The following is a 24942-nucleotide window of genomic DNA, read 5'->3' as shown; positions in this document are numbered from 1 at the left end:
ATTTTGCAGGTCGTATCTTTAACATATTTTAAAGAACCTTTACATTTTGCATAATTAAACTATACTGCCAATATAATTATTAAGAACACTAAGTAAAATACAACATTATAAACACCTCGAACAAAATTGGAAAATGCATATTATACAAGTGAAGCAATAATCGTTCTAAAAATGCATAAAATATTCGAGTTAAGTCAAACAAAAAATTGCAAAAATGTATATACCGTTGATCTAAATATCACAAAATGTTGCAGTATTACCAGGAATTTGTTTATAACAAAAACAAATTAAATTCAAGTATATAATGTAAATAGAAATGTTTTTAAACTTAACAAGAAACACCAGTTGTAGAAATATTCAAAAAAAGAGATATGTACATCAAGTAATAAGATAGCAAAAAATTGTACATAGCAGGCAACAAATTTGGATTGATACATGAATTTATATTATGATCACTTCCTGCTTTCAGGTTGTCTCTCCCTCTTGACGTAGCCTCGTTTCATTTGTTCTTTTGGCTCTTTCCGCTCGTTTGCCACCCCGATCTCGCGCCCCAGTTAACCATTTGCCTATAGCTATCTCTATATCTTTCACAGTTGCACTTGAAGTTAGCACATTTTGCTGAACAGCACCTAAAAAAGGTTATAGTTACTAAAACACTTGCTATTTCCTTGATATAAAATTACAAAAGAGAAAAAATCTAGGTCATTGACTTATCACCTCATATTATAGTGATGCAATATTATTATTTATTATTAAATAAAAAAATTCAACACAACAACACAAAACACTTGAAATAGTATCATTAATTAAATGTAGACTAATCTTATAGTAGTCTACAGTACTACTATGATGCAAATATATTTGCATCTTTAATTTTCATAACTAAGAAATTATTTGGGCTCAAAACCTATTTGGGCTATAAAAAATATTGTTACAATAATAAACAACAACAAATACAAAATACAATTTCATACGTACTGCACAATATATTGAAAAATTTAGTTCCCTTTATTCCTTTTTTATTGTTGGTTCCACTAAAATTAAATTGGAGAGCTATGTTATCTGGCATAACTGTTTTCATCATCCTTGCTTCTGCTTCAAAAACTTTCCGTCCTCCAAGACTGCTCAAATGAGAAACCTATTTCAAAGTTACTATGCATTTTAACATTTACTAAAATTTATAAATAAAAATTTATTTCATACTAGGTCTTTCTAATTAATTAAACAAAATTGTTTGATTGCATTGTAGAGTTATATTTATTAAAAGCATTTAATTGTACAAATTGTTTAACTAGATCTACTTTGGTAATAAAGTTTACAATTATTTCAAAAACACACAAATAGCACTTCTTTCATAAAAACTGCTTAAATTATATAATGTAATTTAAATATAAACTGTTCTCTAACCAGAGCTTTAGAAATATTGTAGTCTGTTTTGAGCTTATTGTTTAATAGCTGGAAGTCGTGGAGTTCTTTTATAGGAATAATGCCACGGGGAAGTTGTGACGCTTGGCTTACCACATTTTTTTGTTGCACTAAAGCATTTAAAATATTTCTATGAATAGTTTGGGTGACTTTTATTTCCTGTAAAGTTTTTAAAGTTGCTTCGAGATAAGGTCTCAAATTCGAGCCTATAAAACAGAATAACTGAGCATTTTAAAAAATTGATTACTGCTGTTAACGCCACACACTACTAATTCTGATATAATCAAAAATTGTATAAGCAAACACTAAGGTGTTATCGTCAACAAAACATGTAAACAAAATCAGTGTCATATACATAACAATTATGCAGTTACTGCAGAAGGAACTATTTGCATTAAATCTTGCTTCCCTTTGACAAAATTGATGAAAGTTGTGTGTGCAAAAATTTGTATGATAACAATAATTTATTAAGTTTTGGCATGAACGTAAATTTTGGCATGAACGTAATCGTATACTATAAATAATATAAAATACGCTAACCTCCTGAATGAAAATTCATTGCTGATAATGACGAAGAGCTCGGCAAATCAGTAAGCAAGGTGCACAGATCAGCTGTTTTACATTTATTTAATTGAATACATTATAAAATATGCAGAAATAAAATTAATAGATAATTTAGTAGATAATAAGACTACAACCAAAAAACTTAATTAAATTAGGCTTTACAATACATCTAATGTTATACTAACCTTGGATATTTTGGCCAATATCAGGAACAACTTCAGCTACAGAAACAAGAGTTGTGTCATTAGCAGTCAATTGTGTATGCTGACTGGTTGAGCTAGTAGTAGGCGTACTGCAGATGGCTGGTGAAACGTGTCCAACAGAAAAACCAACAGGAGAATTTGTTGTACAAGGCGGACGACAAGGAGTGATTTGTAATGATTGAACAGATGTAGAACTGGAAGGATTATATTGAACATTAGAATTTATTCTTGGAGGTGGACTGGGAGGTTGCAGCAAATTTGACTTTTTTCTAGGATATTCTTTATTGTCAGTATCAGAATCTGAAGAAATTCGCTTTGAAGTAATGAAACGCCTGAAAGTGTAAAAATATTATATATAGTCGAGAAATAGGCCATCCAACGGAAACTGGTATTAGTATTTAATTTTGTTTTTTGTTTGGGTAAGTTTTATATCCATTTTTAAACACTTGTGTGGTTTGGATGGTTTTTCATAGTGACATATAAATGCCATTATAAAAGAGTAGAAGCAATGTTTTACAACAGGATGGCATTAACATAAAGCAGATTGTACTGGATTACATGTTACTAATAGCAGGATAACCTTACTTTACGTAAGGATAACCTGACCTGACTATAACTGAATATTAATTTAATAAAATGATTGAAATATGAGTTACATATTTTATGTACAAATGAGTTACATATATATATATATACATTACAAATGAGTTACATTGTTTGAAAATTATCTATTAAATCGAAATTTAATTACGGATTGTATGTAATAATAAGGAAACAACAAGGTTTTCTTACCCATGTTTACTCCTCTTTGAGGTTTGTTTGCGCACTGGAGCATCTTGGTCAGTTGTGCCAATGTCTGATTGACTCAAGGCTTTTGTCACCTTTTCTTCAGCCCTTTCATAAGTTGCTAAAATATACAGCCAAAAATTTATATTAATTCATGCTCAACATTTTTTTTAATTTCATTGCATCATTTGTATCAAAAAAATTGTGTGAATATAAATTATGCCTACAAAAACATTATATTGTACCTGCTCTTCCCAGAACTCTAACAAAAAACTTTGGCCAAGTTACCAATGACTCACATTGATCACTAACAAGCTTTTTAATTGTATTTCTGCTTACTTTAGAAGGAAAGAAGCACTCTTCTTCCTCTTCTGAAACAAACCATGATACAGGGATAGTGGCTACACTATGATTACTTATAAATTCGACAATAGCAAACTTAAATGACATGTTGCTGCAAATAGAAATTAGGAAGTGAGGAAATGATACTATATTTAGATAATTGTCATTTCCTATATTTGAAATATAGTAATACTTAATGGATATAAATATTAAATACTAGATTTATTATAATAAATATAAATATAATAAATAAATATTTAATTAAATATGTTGTAATAATTTCCATGGTTTAAATCCTATATCTGATTCCACAGTTAGAAAAATTAATACTATATCAGCAATGATATTACATTAAAATACATGATATTTTTTAACTAATTTATATAATTTATTTAGGATTATTATAAATTTTGAAGATTTATATAATATTACGCCACTTAATTGAATTAAGGACGTTCTAAAATGTAATAAATTTTACAAAGAACTTTGCAAGAATAAAAAAACAGTGCCAGATTTTTTATATGCATTCATCTATGTTAAAGAGCCATTAAACACAAATTTTTTGGTCTACAAGAATTATTTATCATAAGAATTATTAGTCATATTGACTTTTAGAATTATTAGTCATATTGACTAAATTTATTCTTGATGCAACAAAGGCATAAGAACAAAGTTATCACCAAAAGGCATAATAACAAACTTTTTTCCAATCTTCTCAGACAGTACAAACTTTAGATCTGTGGATAAATGAGCAGCTAAAAATATTTCTAAATGAGTAGATCTAATGGATAAATAAAAAATGGTTCCAAATGAATGAATTCGTTGTAAATAATGAATGTATCATTTTTTGATGTTTGCAGTATATTTCTGACAATTGATAGCTTCCCTAGAATTTCAAAGCAATTGTTGCCAACTGTTGATGAAATAAAAATATGATCTGTTTTCAAATGTTTATATTGTTGAAAACTTTCTGGAGAGAAGTTTTGTGGTACAGGACCAGTATAATGTTCTTTTGAAGGCATATTTTGTTGAATAGTGCTAGTATTTTCTGCATCCAAGAAAATACAGTCTTTTTCATAATAACGTCTCATTATTTGAGCAATTGGATTCTGAGGCCTTCTCACCATTTTTTTTATTTGACCCAAAAAATTTTCAAAGGGAAATGATGATATTCTATCTAGTGCTCCAAAGTTTCTACAATCTTGTGGCAAATGAATGACAGAGTGTACATTATATATGAGCTGGTTTGTACCATATATAATTTCAAAATCGTTAACAAACAGGAGCAACAATTTCTCTGCATAGTCACAGTACTGCAAACTGTTTGCATATTCAGGTCGCAGTAAACATATCATTGCAACAGAAAATGTTAGAAAGTTACGGTACATATTAATGGGAATAGCATCACGAAGAACAACTGCTCCCAAATATAACATAAATTGACGCAGCTCAGTTGCTTTCCACTGTTTGTATTCCAGAATTGATCGTGGTCGCCTGGCAAATTCACGAGGCATGTGGCTCCTCAACATAATTAAGTTTGCAGATATATTCTGTAGTATCCTTGATGGCAACCTATAATGCAAATCCCCTTTCGCCCAGAGGCTAATAATTCTCCTAACTATGCCTAAACAAGTAAGGTGCATATAGTCAAGTGGAAATTTAGAAACTAAACCAATATTAAGTTCTAGCAATGGTGACCGTACATCGGGTAAATGGTGGTCCTCATCTTTTTGCTTAACAAAGTCATTATCGGTTCTAAGAGAAGCATGCAAATTTGGATAGATCATTTTATGGTCCAAGTAAGTTCCTTCCTCTGCACAACGCTCACATGCATTATAACCTCCATGCCCCTTAATACACTTTAAATATGATCGTGCTGGTGCATCACAAATAATTGCATTTACCCCAATAAGATACACTTGATCTAAATATCTCACACCATTTTGAAATAAATGTTTCATTTCAATGATAAAATCATTTAAAAATGTATTGATACATAAAGGCTTTGATGATCCAGCATATAAGCCAATGATAAAAACATCTGCTTTTGGTAATTCAACAATACTGCCTAATATTGGCCATAATTGCATACGTGAGCTGCGAAATAGCGGCAAACCATCAATATTTATATTAAGAGACAATTTCTTGATTTCAAAATGAGTGACATTGATTTTTTTCTTAAAGATGTGACTACTCCATTTTCAATACCAAAATGGTAATAGTCTCCGCCAGGAATCTGCTTAATCTGTGTACTTTTAGGTGTTTTTAACAGAGTTCTGGAATCTTTTGGTACTAATAAACCGGTTTGCCACAAAATATGAAGTAGTGATGTTACAGCTGCATGAGAAATGTTGAATGAAGTAGCCCAGTCACGTAAGCTACTGTTAATGTCAAATTCACTATATTCATATAAATCATTTTCACACTCACTTGCCTCACTATCTGAGTCAGAGCTTTCATTTAAGTCACTTTCGTAATCATGTGGAATACAGCAGTCACCATTTATTTGTAAATCAGGTATAGTATCCATGTATATTTCTTGATCGAATTTCTCAATAATAGTATTTGCAATTTCAGGCAATTGCATTTCCATAGTAGGCAATGTTGCTTGTTCTTGAAAATTGGCTGAATCTTTACTATTAGTTGTGTCGTTGAGATTCAACATTACCGAATCAAACGCTCTTTTAGCTTTCCTTTGTATAGTTCGAATACTGAACGCCATTGTGATATCTTATAAAATAAAATATTAAAGTTTTTTAATTTTCCCAAATCAATAATTTTCCCAAAAAAAATACATAAAATGCTTAAATTTAATAAATTTTTTTGATGCAATTAGATAGAATTTTTTTATCTGTGGTCATTATGCAATTATCAACATTCTATATAAGATGATGCATATTACGAATGCAGTAAAACCACTGATTTAGGACTGAAAAGGAAATTGGAAAAGAAATCTATCAGACAAAAAAATATTTAAAATAAATTTTTCGGTTTAAAATATAAAATTAAATAATATTCCCTAATTTTTCCCTGATTTCAAAGTTTTTTTTTAAAAATGTCCTGAATTTTAAGTATTCCCTCTATCTTCTAAATTTTAAAAAAGATTCCCCTGAGTGCCCTGTAATACAGGGCACTCAGGGGAATCATAGAGGCTGTATGCAGCAATTTGCAGCAAAATGCAGCAAAGACTATAGCAGGCTGGAACTAGTTATTTGCAATTAACTGTACACTAAATACTCATAGTGTGTGCACAAAAATACAACTCGTATATCCAATGTCATAACAATTTTTAAACCAAAAACAAAATAAATTAAATATAATTTATATCTATCTTGTATATTTATACTTTTTTATTTTAATGAACTCAAATACAAGCAACTTTAAAGTGAAGTTTAAATTTTGATATGAACAGCAACTGTCTTAAATATTACCAGCTTATAGCATTAAAACAATACAACAGTACATGTACCATAGGTAAAATATAAAAAAGGATAAATAAAATTAACAAATAAAGAAAGCTTTATAATAATAATCAACAGGCAGTCTATGATCCGTTGAATATTTACAGTCAGTTGATTATGGTATCCAGGGGAATATCAAGATAGTTCAATTAGTCTGTCAGACTAATTGTTCCATCTTAATATATACCTGTATATAATGATTAATACATCTATTATCATTTAAAAAAAAAAAATTTACAAAACGTAATGAAATAATATAAATAAATAGCTTATTTAAAATGCCAAAAGACAAAAATGAAAATTTAAAATATACAGAACTTTTCAGTTATATTATAATTGTGTAGCAAAGTACCACATACCAATATTTATAAACTAAATTTTATAATGAAAACATTTTTTTTTATAAATAATACTATAAATAAGTAACTTAAAGAAAAATTGCTCTTGCGCATGTACAAAATTTGCAAAAAAGGTTAAAAAGGTACGATCGTCAGCCGTTTTTCGCTTCGAAGCATTTATAAAAACGAGCGCTTAAGCGCTCAAAATTTTGTAACTATATTTTCTATTCAAGGGCTAGCCCACATGGGGCCCATTTAGGACCCTTTTAAAAAGCCCACGCAGGGCCTACTTGGGAAAGCCCATGTGGGGCCCAATATGACATGCTGGCTGGGTATTCGCTTGTAACCCCTTACTTTTAAATACTTTTGTAACACTATTGAACAATAAGGACTTGTATACACTTGTTTAAAATCAATAAAGATGTCATTTAAGTACATGTGTTATATTTGTAATATAAATTCATATTTAAATCACAAAAACTAAAAATCATAAAAACAGTAACTTTTTTAATTCACCACTCGATTTAGCAAGTTCATCAATAATTTCATCGTTGGTTATGTTACTCAATATGTCCTTTTCAATGCACATCATCAACAGTGAGTCCAAGTGATCTTCTGTCAACTGACTTCGCAATCTTGTTTTGACACATTTCAACTTGCTGAAACTCCTCTCACAAGCCACTTGGGTAATTGAAATTGTGAGCATGAATTTGTAAGCCCTGTGCAGCATGCAGTAGCTCTTGCCGTAAAGATTATATTTTCGAAGCACATGGTAGCAACAGTAAATGCACGAGCGACACTTCTTTAGAGGGCCGCATTTATGGTTGGTGGCGTCATCTTCATTTTCAACCTCATCCTCATCAATCGTGATTTGATCAGAACAATCGTAACTCTCTTCCAATGTTTTTTTTTAAAACTGGCCACTTTTTTGCAAAGTCCAACAGCTCAAGCAACAGCTGCGCTTCTTCGCCTAAAATATAAAAAGATAAAGATAATCTTATAAATATTCAAAATAAAGAACAAAAGAGATAACCTTATCTAATGCTAATTAAAAATTTAATGAAGTTTACCAATTTGGAAAACAAAAATACTTAAGCAATTAGTAATAAAATTTAACAAGAAACCAATCAATTATATTTATAAGTAAATTTACACACCTGTTGCCGAAATATGACATGAGATTTTCTGAAGGTTTTTTTTTGGAATATTACATTCCAATAACTCAGAAAATCCGTTGGGGTCAAAACAACTCAAATCAGAGTACAGTTCACCGTGTGATGCAAACCGAGTCGACAGACTTCTTAACACTGTGTCTAGAATACCATTGTAGACCTCTACTTCAAACTTTTTTAAAGAATCTGTAAGTGGATCATCATTTGCTAATTCTCCTGCCATTACTTTTCTTATTCTTTTGCGTACCATTGGCAAATCTGTCTGTATAACACAATCACATTCTTTCTCGTCATGAATGGTTGCGGACACATTAATGAAATGGTCTGCAGCCACCTTAACTTGATCAAAATTGCGTGATTGAGTCTGAATTTCTGAAATAGTTACTTTAACCATCTCAAACGCCTTTATGAAATTCAATCCAGATGTCTGTAGGTATTTGGACAGTGGTGTGGTTGACTCCATTATTCTTAGATATACAAATCCCGTCAGTACAGTCTTATACTTCAATAAGGACGTTAATAGACACTGCGCATCATAGCGTGCTTCAACACTTAATTTAGTGGAAGAGACTGCTATTTCCAGTGCTTGAACGACGTCTGTGTATAATGCTCCTTCACCGTCGCGAAACGAACCAAAAAACTTTTGAAGGGCATCGTGTTTGGACCCCCATCTAGTAGCACCGATAACACTTAGTCGTTTGTGAATGTTATGGCCATTTTTTTCTTTCATGTGATCAGTCCAAAGGTCCATTCTCAAGTAGGACTCACGAAAACATAGCAGCCTTTTGAAGTATACCAAAAAGTGTCATTGAAGCTTCATTACTGCTGGTGGCGTCACATACGACCAGATTTAAAACATGCGCATAACACCATGTGTGAATGTGTCCAGGAGACGCTTTTTCTAAGAATGTAGTAAATCTATTGTATGCCCCGGCCATATTAGACGCGCCATCAGTACTATCTGACACACATTTAGTAATATCAATGCCATTTTGTTCCAAAACATTTGACATCAATTTGCACAGATCACTGCCTTTTCCAGAATGTGAATCGACAACACCAATAAGTCCTCAACTTTTTCGGTAACGTATCGCAGGACTATCGCATATTTATCCGCTTGTGTTACATCTTGAGTTGTGTCAAGTTGCACTGAGAATATTCCCGCTTTTTGTACTTCTTCAGCAATGGCACTTTTCATTAATTTAGCAATTCCTAATATAATTTGCTTTACAGTGGATTTGGAAATGAAAGTATTTCTGTTAGTTCTATTCCTCTTATCCTGTTTATCATTCAGCATGCCTTTGTCGATAATTTCCTTCAAATGCGCTTTTAGAATTTCATCGTACTTCGCAACAAGAATCACGATTTCAAGAAATGTTCCATGATCCACTCTGTCGTTAGCCAAAACATTGACGGCTTCGCAACCAGCCTTACCTCGATATGGCATACCACGTTTACCAATCACTTTGACAATTGACACTACTCTGTCCACGATCAATCTACGATGTAAAACTTGCTGTTTTCGTAGACTATATTGCTGACCTTGTACCATATCTAGAATGGTTCGATTAGCAGAGAAATGTAGATAAGCCTCGACACATTCTTGGTATCTCTTTGACGATTCGTGTTCCTCAATACGTTGATGAATATGAGTCCAACTGTTAAAACCTGTTACAAACGAACTTGGTTTCTGCTTCTCATTTCCATGTGCCAAACAAACACTGCAAAACAGGCACTCTTCTTCTTCTGAAAATGAAAGAAACATACGCTGCATACCATCTTCAGGACGATAATATACCATTTTTGAATTAAAGTGACGTGTTTCAGGCTGATGTGGGTGATATTTATAGAAAGTTGTCAGCTCATTCAGGTGAGGCTTATTAAACCAATCATTCACTCGGGTAGTAGTTTTTTCGTTATCACCAGTAGGTTCAACCATGCTTGAAGAAGCTGTGGTGTTTAGAATGAGGATTGGTTGGATCATTTCACTAGTGTCAGTATGAACGCCATCTTCATCGTTTGGGTCTCTTTAGCAACGTGAGATTGAACCTCATCAACAGGCTCAGCATCAGTATGGTGTTGCAGGGTATTTGAATTCAGTTTAGAAAACATGGATAGTAGATTTTTAGTTGTTTTAGCATCTTCTCGCAGAAGCTTTATGTTTTTCTCACGTAACTTTTCATGTTTACTTTTTCGCTTAGACATCACACCTGTAAAAAAATAAAAAAATAAACATTTGTATTAGCCTTTTAACTACTATGATAGTTTTTATTGATTATTTTTAAATAAGTGTTATGAATGGAAGACCTGCGACTGTTTTGTTATTTGTGTGAAGTTTGTTAATCTGATTATTTTTAAAGAATATAACTTAAAATTTTAGAATATACTAATTTTAATATTTTTTAAAATAAACCTACATTTTATTAAACCTACATTATTATTACCTACATTATTATTAAACCTACATCTTCATTAATAATAAATCATTCATATTTATTTTTATAAACTGTGTAGGGATTTCTTGTCAATTTTATACATACTATATAAAATATAAATAGATTACTTTTAATTTTTAAATAGTAAAATACCATATTAATAAAAAACCAATATTTATATAAATACCTAATTACTTTTTTTGTTAGATATTTTATATTATTTTTATAATATTGTTTTGATTTAGAAAATGTTTATTGAAATAATAAATTATAAAAGAAGCGTTACATTAAATTAAAAATTCTATATAAGGTATGTATAATAAATTATTTAACGCGTTTTTATTTAACTCGTTTTATTTAAACAATAATCTATAGTGAAAACAAAGTTGAATAAAGCAAAATCTGAAGTAAATTTCAACTCACAATTTTTTATTACTATTCTAGAAATTTATTAAAAAATTTAAAGAAAATACGTTTTAAAATATTATAAAATTTTAAAATGTTGTATTGCTGACGGCCCACCGGGAAATGTCCCGGTGTCCCGGTGGCCTAATCCGCCCCTGAACATAAGTAAAAAGAAAAAGATACGTTGAGATAATGTTTTTTTGAAGTTCTTTGGCATCTTGAAGTACTTAACAGTCCTCATTAAATTAGTTGTTTCTAATTGCTATTGGCTCGTTTTTATTTCTACCAATCAAGTATCATAACATTTATAAACAGAAATATAAAATACGTTTTAAAATGAATTATACTTATCGATGAACGCTGCTGACGTTGAAATTAACTTAACTTGTTTTTAAGCTCAACTATTTATGTAAGTATCTGAATTCTACACTGTGTAAATTGACACTGGCAAGATTTATATAAAACGCCTATTGCAGATGATATTTTTGATTCTATGTGCCCATTTACATTTCTTCATAACAAATTTTTATGTGTTTTTATACATAGAAATTATTTATATTTTTTCTGTTTTATTATTATGTGATTTATGAGCAATTCTGAAGTTTTATTTTATGAAATAAAATTTAAGTGGTTTTTTCGCAGTTTAAAGATAACTTGTTTTCTTTAAACCAAAACTTAAAGTTTTCTAGTTCCAGTCAACAAAAAACTTAATAGAAATTCAAAGTTAAAATTATTCATTGTTGCCAACAATTTTAAATTGTCATGATTGTAAAACAAAGTTGTATCATCAGCATACATTGTTCAAACAAAGTCGTATTATCAGCATACATCGTAAAAACAAAGTCATATAACCAGCATACAATGTTTAAATAAAGTCGTATCATCAGCATACATTGTTAAAACATTGTCGTATCATCAACATACATTTTTAAAACAAATTCGTATTATCAGCATACATTGTTAAAATAAACTCATATCATCAGCATAAATTATTAAACTAAGTTGTATTATCATCATAAATTATTAAAACAAAGTCGTATCATCATCATGTTAAATTAAATTGGGTTGATGTTTTGTTATGGTGTTATTTTTACTTTTGTCAAGCCGTGCCGAAGGAAATAAACTTTAGAAACATAAGTTTCAAGATCTAATTCCAGTTTTCTGCTTTTTAAAACATTAGAGAGGAAAAAGGTGAGCACTATATATCAAAATTCTATTCGGCGATACTTTGCGACAAAAACATTATTTTGTCCTATTGCCTAGCCGTAATTTATATGTTTTTTATAAAAGCTAAATACTTTAAAAGTATAAAAAAACTTAAAAATTATTTTAAAAAGTTGCTGAGAGAATTAGAAAATTTTAGAATAACTAGAAATGCTTAAATGTAATGAAAATTTTAAAAAAGAAAACAAATAAAGTACAACCATATTTATATAAATATGCACCGACAAATGATTTTTTATAATATAAAAACAATAGTTACTAAATAATACGTACACATTTACAATCATCATTTATGAAGAAAAATGCTTCGAAAAAGTAACATTAAAAATCATTAATTTAATATATAAAGTCCAGCTGCAACACAAGCTGCAATACATACTCCTTGCCCATCATTGCATGCAAGAATTGCTGCGGGCACAGCAGCTCCTCCAGTTGACACACCTGCAACTCCTCCTGCAGCTAAAACACATGTTACCCACAAAGCATTGCAACCTGATTGACAGATTGCGTATCCAAATAATCCAGACTCAATTAATCGAAAAGAAAGGAGAAGTAATACCGCCGTCATGAACTTCATTTTGTATTATAAATACACAGTACCAAGTTTTTTTATCTAAAAATATTTTAACAATAAATTTTTTTGTCCTTATTTTTAATTATTTAACTTTTAAAATTATGGGAAATTTAACCCTTAACAAATAATACTATGAACAAACTTTTATTTTTGTTTTGCAAAAATCAAGCAAAAAATAGCTTTTGTTCTACAAAAATTTTGCTTCTGTGACCGGGGCAACTATATTTTGAAACGGGTGTGTTTTCAAGAAAGTTCTCAATTTTTACAGAATGTTAAGTATTTTACAGCAATATTTCTGAACTGTTAAAACACTCCAGAAAGTACGAGATTTCTCCTGATTATTACATTTCAGTTCTATTATTTTCCGCTGGAAAATATTTGGTTTAGTTTTAGGGAGAGCTTTACTAAAGATTTTCCAGTGGCTTTTGTCAAAAGAGTGGACTGAGCTTGTCTAACTATATTTTTGGCCATTCCGTGGCTTTTGGCATCAGATGTAACCTTAATAAATAGCACCTACTTATCGACAATTTATCGGAGAGCCTCAAAGTTGTGTTGCTTTACTACGAAAGCAACTACCCATCCATTTTGAAGAATGACTTTGTACACCTTAAAGTATTGGTGAGTCCCTTGAAGTATGACAACTACGGACAAGTATGACAACTACGGTAAGTCATTGGAGACTTTAAAACGGTGTCATTCCTCAAATGGTGTCATTCCTCATTGGCTCTCAGGAAAGTCTGACAAAATTTTCATATTTTCTTTTGATTTATTTTATCATATACTCTTACAAAAATACAGATTATATACTGGGAGAGCCGTGAAACTATAAAACACTACTACAGAAAAGAGTGGCCACAACGGATTGATTTTTACAAAGCGGATTCAATCAAGCAATTTATTATTGCTCTTGACAAGGAGTTGGTATTTTTTACGTCTCTCTTAGATCTTTTTCCGTAGCTCTCCAAAGCTCAGATTAAGTTTGATATTTTTTTTCAACCACATATCAATAAGCTTATTTTAAAAAAGGTTTTTGATCTGTTCTTTTGCAGTTGTTCACGACTTTCTAGGTAATCAAAAGGATAAAAACTAAATGGAGTTAGTTCAAATTCAAATAAAGAATTACGCCATTAATAGGATGCAGAATGTAACTCAAAGTACATTTATTTGATGCTTATTTTGATAAACTCAAAAAAAAACATGGAAGCTTTATCAAGACACATGGGACGAGAAATTTTTCACAATTTTCAAAAGCTTTATGGTTCTTCGTCAAAAATATGAAATATTTCCCACCCTTAATCTAAAGAAATATAAGACTTTAAATTCAAAATTTTAGAAGTTAAGAAGAAGAAACACTTAAATTAAAATGAAAACAAAAACTGTGTTACATTAATTTTTTTTTAATAATCGCGAGGTTAGAATTATTTTGTTCTAACTCCATGTTTTTCCGAACTGAGAAAATCAAATTCAAAGTTTTAAAAGGACCTGTAGACCACTTAAACCTAAAAGACGTAAACAAATTAGATTCATATTAATTTCCCATACTTGCAACCACAGTTTAAAAGTAAATACTTCAAAAGATACAATGTGTAGGTATCTGAATTACCACACCCTGATTTGGAGATATAACACACACTTATTTTATAAAATACAATATTATTTTGTTCTATCTCCATTTTTTATATAAAAATATAATACAAATTAGTATTTTGTATATATATTGTATATATTGTAGCAAGGTAAAGAACTGTTTGGCATATCTCTGTTTTATTGGAATAAAATCTTACTTTAACTAGTAAAAAAACTTTATAAATTTATAAAGTTTAATTATCTAAAGTATGTACCAAGATTTTTACAAAAAAATAAAACTTTGGTTGAAATAAGCTCCAAGAACATATTATCCAAAATACATTTCACAGTGAAATGAATTTCAAAGATTAAATTCAGCAAGGTAAGCACATCTGGTTAATTCATTAAAAACAACAATTTCAATAAGAAGCTCATTTAACACCATAACATAAACATAAAACATAAATATTTTGACATTAAAATAAATTGTTTTAAAATACTATTATAAAATGTTATGTCTACAGCAGGCATATACTTGAACATACTTTGAAGGTCCTTAGCTTTATCATTAGAAATTTGAGCACACTGGTTTAAGACAGAAGCCATTGGTACAACTGCAAGAGGTCTTGCCACAGCTAATAAAGATCGTGGATTGTCAGGAAGACGCTTAATTCGTACTTCTGAACAAACATCAGTAAATGACTTTCTGTAGTATATATGATCTGAAAACTCTGCCCTGTAAACCAGATGCTTTACTTGGGTATAGGGAAGAAGATGCTTTATTTGGGTATAGGGAAGGTTATAATTAAAATAGCCTGCAATAGCTGAAAAATGCTTAAAATCCAATCTTTTCATTTGGTAGACAGAAAAAGGATTTCTCTTTTGAATATTAGCAATTGCTCTGATTAAACCAAGTGGACTAAATATTTCAAGAGGAGCTAGTGCTCTATCAATTTGACTATGTATATTGTCAACCTCTTGTATACTAGAATGTCCTGATTCACAGAACTTTTGCTCTATTACCCTGATTTTTGGGTAACGTATCAAAAACTCACAAAAGGCAATGGACATGTGACTATTTCTATTTTGAGGCACGCAGGAATCAAACCATAGTATGAGTTTATTAACATCTGGGTGGTCAGCAATTATCTTCTCTAGCAAGCATGTTACACTACTTGCAAGGTCATTTCCTGCACGACCTGAAATGCCTTCATGCCAAAGCATACAATAACCTTTTTTATTTAGGGAGCAATGCCCAGTTAAATAATAAGCTGAGAGTTTACGTTTGCAAAAAAATGCTCATATGTTTGATTTTGGTAAACTTATTACATTTTCAAGGTCAATGCATACTACAGCTACATTTTTATCCTTAGGTTTGCGGTCTTTTTCACGTTCTGCTCGATTTTCATTCTTCAACATTACATGTTTGGAAAATTTTTGTGTTTGCTCCTCAGTTGGATTTACTACATTATGGTATTCATAACATGTATCACATAAATCAGTTTTTGGATTTTGAAATTCGATGTTAAAGTCATGCTCAAATATGAATCTATACATATGCTTCTTAACAGGGGCAATATTCTTTTCTTTGCAATAGGTAGAGTAAAATTCATACATTTTATTAAGATTTAAAAAAGCTTCAAAATAATATTTTTTTGTTCTTTTACGACAGTAGTGTGATGGTACACGTGGAAATTCATTGATATGATCTTTAACACTTTATTTTGATCTTTGATCAACAACCTTTTTGGTGTGTTTCCCCCATTTTGAAAAGGCTGGGCTTCCAGTAGCATCATTCTTGTTTTCATGATGATAATAAACTCTTCTACTACTTATATTTAAAGTAGTGAGGTAAAATTCTTTACAAACTCGAGTTTGCAAATCACCAACAAAAAAGCTGTAATAAAATGAATATGTTTTTCGCGAATTTTCATTGATGGTTCGATGACGTTTCTTCTGGAGTCGTTCAGTAGTTTTACTATAGAAATGCTTTTTTTGGGTATCATCCATAGACCAAAAATCAGAAAATATATGTGCTTGTTCTTCATCACTGATATGTTGTCTACATTAAAATTTACAAGAATTTAAACAGTCTTTTCTTGTGGTTACAGACTTGCATGGAACATTTTCTCCTTTTCTATTTTTATAAGCTTGACCAGATTGTCTTAACTGCTTTCTCACATTCAGTATCCAAGTTTTAGGTGCTGACTTTTGTTTCCTAGTTTGGCCTCCATGTGAGGGCAGACGACTAGCTGATGCTATTACAAGTGCACCATTAGGATATCCAAGAACAGTCAGATCAGTTTCTAAAAAAAAAAATATATACATAATAATAAAAAAATAACAATAATACCCAAACCATGAACCATATATATATATATTGTTCATGGTTTGGGTATATATATATTTTCAATATAAAAAACATTATATATAATATATATATATTATATATATATATTATATATAATGTTTTTTATATTGAAAATATATATATATATATATATATATATATATATATATATATATATATATATATATATATATATATATATATATATATATATATATATATATATATATATATATATATATATATATATATATATATATATATATATATATATATATATATATATATATATATATATATATATATATATATATATATATATATATATATATATATATATATATATATATATATATATATATATATATATATATATATATATATATATATATATATATATATATATATATATATATATATATATATATATATATATATATATATATATATATATATATATATATATATATATATATATATATATATATATATATATATATATATATATATATATATATATATATATATATATATATATATATATATATATATATATATATATATATATATATATATATATATATATATATATATATATATATATATATATATATATATATATATATATATATATATATATATATATATATATATATATATATATATATATATATATATATATATATATATATATATATATATATATATATATATATATATATATATATATATATATATATATATATATATATATATATATATATATATATATATATATATACGGCTCCTTAGATATTTTTGTTGTAATTTTTCAACAAAAATATCTAAGGAGCCGTTAAATACAGGAATGGCTCCCTATTTTGATTGGATGAAAAAATTTTGTTTCACTAAGTCCGAAAAACATTTTTTCTCGTTTACCGGATATCGTGACTTGTATATGTTATATATGGAACATGTATATGAAATATTATGAATATATGCTTTAGATCGGAGCAAATATTTTGACCAATCAAATTAGGGAGCCATTCCTGTAAAAGTCTTAGATTTTAGGTTTTATTTACCTAAACTTTATTTACCGCTATTGTTTTTAATTTTTTTATAGTATTATAGTTTACTAACTTTGTTAATTTGTTTTTATGTTATTCTTAAGTAAAACATATACCGAGAGTGTTAAGTAAAACATGTACAGAGAGTAAAACATAAAATTATATTATTTTTTGTTATACATTCAATGTGTAAATAAAAATTTTATTTATTTTTATTAACTAATTTTTATTTTATTAATTTTATAAATAATTAAATAATAAAAAATTTTATAATTTTATAACTGTATTTTATTAAAATACAGTGTTTTTTATTAACACATTGATTGTATAATAATATGTTTTGTTATTGTAAATGTATTATAATACATTTACAATAGTTACCCTGTGTGTTACACACAGGTTTGTAATAGGTAAATGTAATAGGTAAGTGTATTATAATACACTTACCTATTACATTTACCTGTTACATTATTGCATTTAATAATTAACCTGTGTGTAACACTCAGATTAATTATTATAAATGTATTATTATACATTTACAATAATTAACATGTATTATTATACATTTACAATAACAAAGCAACACAATTTTTTACACGCTACTACTAAGGCAAAACTTTTACATTCTAAGCTATGGCAATAATTTCCATCAGAGGTTTGTTGGTTCAAAATAAAATTAAAAGTTAAATTGATATGCTTCATAAAATTATATTGTTTAACTAATGATTCTCTATTAAATTGTTTTATTAACTAATAAAGTTAAATACATGTAGGTCAAAAGGTAAAATTAAATTAAGTTTTTAAATGATGTAGTTTTCTATAACTAAATTTTATCTTACTATTAGGATGTCAACAAATATTATCTTACTGCCAAGATCTTTCTTTAAAATATATGTCTTTAAAAAACATTGAGCTTACTAAAATGATAATTTTAGTTTATTTTCAAATTTGTTAGCTTCATAAAATATTATTGTTCAACTAATGACAACTAGTGACATTTAAGTTAAGTGTTCTATAGAGTTTTCTATAGCTCAACTCTAAGTTATTCCAATAATGTGTCTACACTATACAATTTTTGCTTGAATTCAGTTTTCATTTATTCTGATCTGTCTTACCACAATTATTTGTTCCCCTACATTTTTTTTGCTGTTATTCCTTTGCCTCAGCTACTAGAATTTCAAGATCTTTGTTTTCTTTTATTGTCAAATTATGAAGCTCTTTGATTGATTTATATCTTAGCATCTGCAAATTTACTCAGATTCTTTATTACAAAGTTTTTTTGACAATAATTTACTAGTTTTACCAACAATGGTCTTGAACAATGTTATACAATATTGTCTTTTTTACCAAGCTGGATCACTTTAATTATATTTTTCTTAACAATATGTGAAGTAGTTATAGTAAATATTTGAATACAAAATTACTCATCTTTTTGGTATGATTTATCTAATGAGGTAACGTTACTTTCTGATACTCTAAATAGTATTATGTTGTTTGGCCTTCAACTTTGTTTTGTAATCTCCTAATTTATGAGTTTACCTGCACCAGAAATCTTTTACAAAACCAATGTGTCTGGTTAAAAAGTAAAAAAGGAGAGGGTCTTAAAAAGCTCTGGGTGGGTGGGAAAATTTTCTGAAATTTAGTAAATGCTCCTTGTGTATAAAGCAGTTGAAATACATTTTTTTATGAACTCATTGCTCACAAAATGTAACCTTCCTACACACTCCACAAGCCCATTTCCCAGATATTTTTGCTTGGTCATTCTTAACTGGATGACTAATGTCTTTATCATGTTAATCCTTAGCTCTTTTGTTTCAATTCCATCTTTTCAACACTGAAACTTTTCAACACTATATATTAATTCTCCTTCAACTACATAAATTAGTTTTTATGCTAAAATAAGTCTAAACTCTTTACAAATAGATTACAAGACGGTTATAAAAACCTAGGGTGTATCACTGAACAATGCTGCACACCAACCTTTACTTTCAAACTAACACTCTCTTTCTTTTGTTTTCATTTATGTCGTGATATTTTCATACGTAGTCATGAGAACTTTTTTAACATCTGAATATCATTAAACCCATCGCACAAGCTCTCATGGCACTTTTTCAACGTTAACAAGCAATAGGAGACTCTGAGCTCTATTAATAGCTCTGATTCTACTTCACTAAATTAAATTACCTTTGTATACAGCTTTTACTTTTTTTCGAATGAGGAAACCTACTTCAATAATATAATTGTTGTTACTTTATCAGCTTTATCTTAAACACACTTTTTTTTCTGAAAAAAACTTATAAAAAACACCAATAACACAATAGAGTGAGCTAATTGAAACTTAAAAGCTGTCATATTATTGATTGTGATCATGTTAAACAATATGCTAATTAGGTCTGTTGTTATTTTTATACTAAATAAAAATTCTTTCTTTATCTATGGGTGGGAATTTTAGAGGGGGGGGGGGTGTCTTATTAGGCTTAAGGTGGGTGGGAAAATTTCCCAAAAATTAACAAACGTCCCCCCTTTTTTTATCTAGGACTCGAGAGTATTTATAACTATAGAGCGAACATCTATTTTCATTTCTTTTTTTTTTTATAGACTTGTGTGTTTGTGTTAAGCTTGTATAAAATTTTACAAAGGTGTTGCCAATTTTTATGTATTCTTTATATGTTTATCTTTTAGAAGACTACAAAGTAAAATTCAAAAGTAAATGATAATTAAATCTATATAATTCACCCCAAACAGTTATACATGAAGTCTTAGATGCAGATGGTGAAGATTTGCTGCACGTCACATCAATCAAAGTAATGTTTGTGATTACATCAAACACCTTATTAGAGTCATGATTTAGTAAATCTTGATGAAAAAAACTGTTTGGTAAAAAGTCTTTTACCAAAAAAAAATCTCTGTTAAATTTAGAATTATTCAACTGTCTAAAAGATTACTTCTATAAAAAAAGTGTAGTGCATACATCTTGATGTGTTCTTTTTCATTAATTCTTTGTAAATAAAAAGTTAATTTGTCAATGCAATATATATCAAGTTTAGCCCATTTCAAAAAAGTGTGATTTTTTTAATAAAATGTAACACTAAGTAATCTAATGCTGAAAGTCCATAAAGTGCGCTTTGCCCATGCGCTTTGAAGTTTAGAGTTGCCAAAATAAGAAAATTTGTTTTGTCATATATTATACTGCAGAAAAACACTAAAATTAAGGTAAATTGAAAATATTAATTGCTCTGGTTACCAGCGAAGTCAGAAGCGATTGCCATGCTGTGTCGAAAATTGCATGCTGTGTGCATGCAAGTGTTTGTTACCTAAATGAATTTATTTTTTCTGCAATTTATTTTTATGTTAAAATGCTAACGAAAATTAAATTCTTGTTGCTTTTTTAATATTCACGAATTGTAAGGAGGAAAAAATTAAAAAGCGCATTTTCAACTTCCATCAACTAGAAAAAAAGTTGATATCAAAATTTTTAACCTTGATTATAGCCAGTTATGAATATTTTTTTTTTTTCAATGAAATGATTAGGGGTCGTCCACAAATTACTTTACGCTATAAGGGGCAGGGGGTTTGGTGGTTTTGTGATGACTCGTACAAAACTTGCTTCTAAAGTGTTACGATTTTGAGACAAAGGTGGGGGGGGGGGGAGGGGGAAGGAGGGTTAAAAACAGTCAAAAATTGTGTTACGTATTTTATGGACGACCCCTTATCAAAAAACTACATTAGACTTTATATTCATTAGTTAACCGAAAAATTAAATTGACATTTAGTTTTGTAATTATTTGCATTATTCCGAGAAAAGTTTATTTTTCAAGTTTAAAAAAATAAAAATCATAAATAATGTAATAAAATTATTATTAGTGAATTTTTCAACTCAAGATATTAACTGTTCTAATTACTCAACAAAAAAAATCAGCAATCCTGATTTCAACAATGCTTTGGATTGCATAACTTCTAAAAGTTGTGTGAAAAATGATAAAAAAAGAAAATTTGTGTACAACAAATTTTATTTTTTTATTTTTAAAAACACAGTTACAAAATAAAGTTAAAATTAGCTCATCAGTTTTTTAAATTTCCATATGAAAAACCATCTGAATGCAGAAACGAACAATGCATGCGACATCGTGATTTACATGCTCGCAAATGTTCTAGACATGCCAATTTGAAAAACTTTTTCGACCGTGCAAAGAGTACCTTGGATATGATATACCATAGGAATTTTTTTATGCTGAAGATTTGCAACCCGCTTTTTTTTAGCAAAAGCATTAAAAATTTTAAAAGCAGTAAGCTTAACCGCTTCGTATCTATCTCGTGCGCAATAAAACCAATTGGTTATTACCGTTAGTAAATCAGCAGTATAATGAGAAAATCATATGCATTTGTGCCATGCGTAGAATCATTACAAACACCATTTTTTCCAAACTGTTGCAGCATTTTTTTTTGATGTTCTGCGTGCCTACTGGGGTATAGATTAAAATAATATTTGTATATCATATATATATAATACATAAAACTCTAAATATAGTAAAGATAATCATCATCTGTATAATTTTAAAAGATTTTTAAAACAAAGTGACCCATAGCACACAAAAACTAAACATGTTTAAGAGTTTTTAGATATTTACATTAGGTGTTCTAATATTGTTTGAAATAAATAATGTATTTAACAAAAATTTAACAAGAAAGTGGTCACTGAATTAAGTCTTATAACAGTAATTAGATAAACAATGCTAATAAATTAAAATTTGTGGCAAATACAAATATTTTTCTTCTTCTAAATATCGCTATTTACTTGATACATACCACTACTTTAACTAGTCTTTTCTTCGCAATGCATTTATAAAATCCACTTCTGTAGCATTGATAGTATGATACTTTCCTACCATCTTTATCAATCTTTTCACCAGGAGGTAAAACATATTGTGTTGCATTATTACTTTCAATATCTGATTTCCACATTTCAAATTCTAAAAAATTATTTACAAAAATCAAATAATCACTACAAGACAAAAAAGGAGAAAATGAATTTGAAAACAAATATCATTGTGTAACAACTTATATAAAAAAAATTCATAACATCAACAGGAACTGGACTAAAACATAGGCAATAAATATTTTTTAGAACCTATTCATGTTAGTAATTATGTTTGAAATTATTACAAATTCAAAATCATTTTCACAACACATAATCACTAACATATTAAAAAAATAATAAAGCAAGAATACAAAAATTTGTATGCAAATTTTTGTATTCTTGCTTTATTATTTTTTTAATATGTTGCTTTATTATTTGGCACTTTTACTCTAAACTATATTTAAATAAAACATTATTTACTTTTAAAAACATTAAAGCATTACCTCGATAATTAGCAAACGATAATTTTTCTTTCGGAAAGGTATAAAAATGAACTGCAGATAAATGTTTTCTTAAATCCTTAATTCGCCTACATTTAAATCCACATTGAAGACAAAAAGAATTTCCTGATTGAATATTTTCTTGTGCTTCATCAATTGATTTGTGTTTATTTTTCATATGCCGCAGCATGTTTTTTTTTTGGGTGAAAGAGATAGTGCAAATTGCGCATTTTAAAGATAAAAAATTGGTATTTTTTACATTGGCCATATTCTTTTTATTTATGTTGGATTCGAAAACATTTGTATATATGGCATCTTCATCAGAATCAGTATCACATACTTCAAAACTGGTGGAAACTTCACGCACAATAGTGGTAGGAACAACAAAATCAAGATTTATTTCTTTTGAGATAAACCATGACATTAAAACTAATCTTAAATATTTAGAATATTTAGTAGGGTCTTTTAGAAAATTGTAATTATTGTTCTCTATTTGACCATTATTTATCATACAGTTAAAGTAGTCATATTTTAAGCAAGAGATTGCACATACTATTATGGTAATAACTCCACAAATATTTCCACATGTCTGCATGGGATAATTTTCTTTGCAAAAAGAACTGCATTTTTTAACTCCATTCATGTGTGTCTTTGGATCATGACAATAAGTGATATTAAAGCTTTCGCTTATGTGATACAATTTTCTGATTAATAATTTAACTTTAGTTAAAAAATCATCTGGAGCTGTCCATCCTAAAGAATCTCCATAGTAAAAATTACCTTCAATACTATTATAAACTGCAAGTGTCCAGCGGCAACCTGCATTTAAATCTGTGCCAGAAAATGTTTTCTCATTGTTTCCTCCAACATTTATAATAAAGATCAGCTTTTCAGGGACAACAGTTATTCTTGATACATAATACTCAATATTTCCTAAAAAGTTAAAATAAATTACCTTTGAATGGCCTTGAATAGAGTTTAAAATGCTAGAAATTTGCAGCATATGATCTGATGAAAGCCATCTAGCACAACATAACTCAGCTAAAGTATTAGGGTTCATCACATATTCTGATATTTCCTTGTTAGCTGGCCTTCTAAGAAGCACTTCTTTGAATTTTTCTATTAAATTTTGAGAAGGAAAAATACTGATTGATTTTGGTACTAACTTGGGAGAATTAAACCATGTTAACTCTTGATCAACTGCTAGCTTCATTTCTTGAACCCTATGAAGAGCTATTAGATGCTGAACACTTTCATACATGAACTTTCCTAGATTGCATTCTATATAATGGATTCCACTCGCAATATTATTGCGCATAGATAGTTCAGTGGACCATTTCATTAACTGATGTTTAGGTGGTAAACTTTTAAGAGAAAATACATCATCAGTTATATCCACAGGAGACTGGCGTGTTTTGATAGAATAATCTTGAACAGATTTAATAAACTGTTTCTGTGACTCGCAAGCATTATGTCGATTATAATTGTTGATCGTAAGGTGATTAAGCTTTAACTTGTTTGAAGACAAGCTAGCAGATGCCTAAACAAAAGTTATGTCTTTTAGAAGAAGAAAAATTGCATTATCTTTAATGAAATAAAACTGTACTAAAACTCACCATCGTTATTGCGTATTAGATACTAGAATCTAATAGCGAGTTCTATCGCATTTATATTGTACATATATTATATATGT

General features: G+C 28.8%; 4 protein-coding genes across 4 annotated transcripts; all 4 read right to left on the bottom strand.

Moving 5' to 3' along the window:
* Positions 1–3462, bottom strand: LOC136083712 (uncharacterized). The gene is made up of 4 exons (XM_065803321.1): positions 3224–3462; positions 2985–3099; positions 979–2524; positions 1–629 (listed from the first exon to the last, which is right to left on the bottom strand). Exons 1-3 carry the CDS (start codon positions 3426–3428, stop codon positions 2170–2172), a joined length of 675 nt encoding a protein of 224 aa, XP_065659393.1. The 5' UTR covers positions 3429–3462; the 3' UTR covers positions 1–629; positions 979–2169.
* A 4864-nt stretch (positions 3463–8326) lies between these two features.
* On the bottom strand, positions 8327–9042 carry LOC136083179 (uncharacterized). Its single transcript, XM_065802584.1, has 2 exons — positions 8391–9042; positions 8327–8340 (listed from the first exon to the last, which is right to left on the bottom strand). Exons 1-2 carry the CDS (start codon positions 9040–9042, stop codon positions 8327–8329), a joined length of 666 nt encoding a protein of 221 aa, XP_065658656.1.
* Positions 9043–9303: 261 nt separating this feature from the next.
* On the bottom strand, positions 9304–10230 carry LOC136083178 (uncharacterized). The gene has a single exon (XM_065802583.1). It carries the CDS (start codon positions 10228–10230, stop codon positions 9304–9306), a length of 927 nt encoding a protein of 308 aa, XP_065658655.1.
* A 12427-nt stretch (positions 10231–22657) lies between these two features.
* On the bottom strand, positions 22658–24942 carry LOC136083711 (uncharacterized). Its single transcript, XM_065803320.1, has 3 exons — positions 24866–24942; positions 24205–24789; positions 22658–22861 (listed from the first exon to the last, which is right to left on the bottom strand). The coding sequence occupies exons 1-3, from the start codon at positions 24866–24868 to the stop codon at positions 22709–22711; spliced, it is 741 nt and encodes a 246-aa protein (XP_065659392.1). The 5' UTR covers positions 24869–24942; the 3' UTR covers positions 22658–22708.

The sequence above is a fragment of the Hydra vulgaris genome, chromosome 08, assembly GCF_038396675.1.
Source record: "Hydra vulgaris chromosome 08, alternate assembly HydraT2T_AEP".
In the NCBI taxonomy this organism is placed as follows: Eukaryota; Metazoa; Cnidaria; class Hydrozoa; order Anthoathecata; family Hydridae; genus Hydra; species Hydra vulgaris.
The sequence above is the reverse complement of the archived record's forward strand: the minus strand, read 5'-3'. Positions and strand labels throughout refer to the sequence as shown.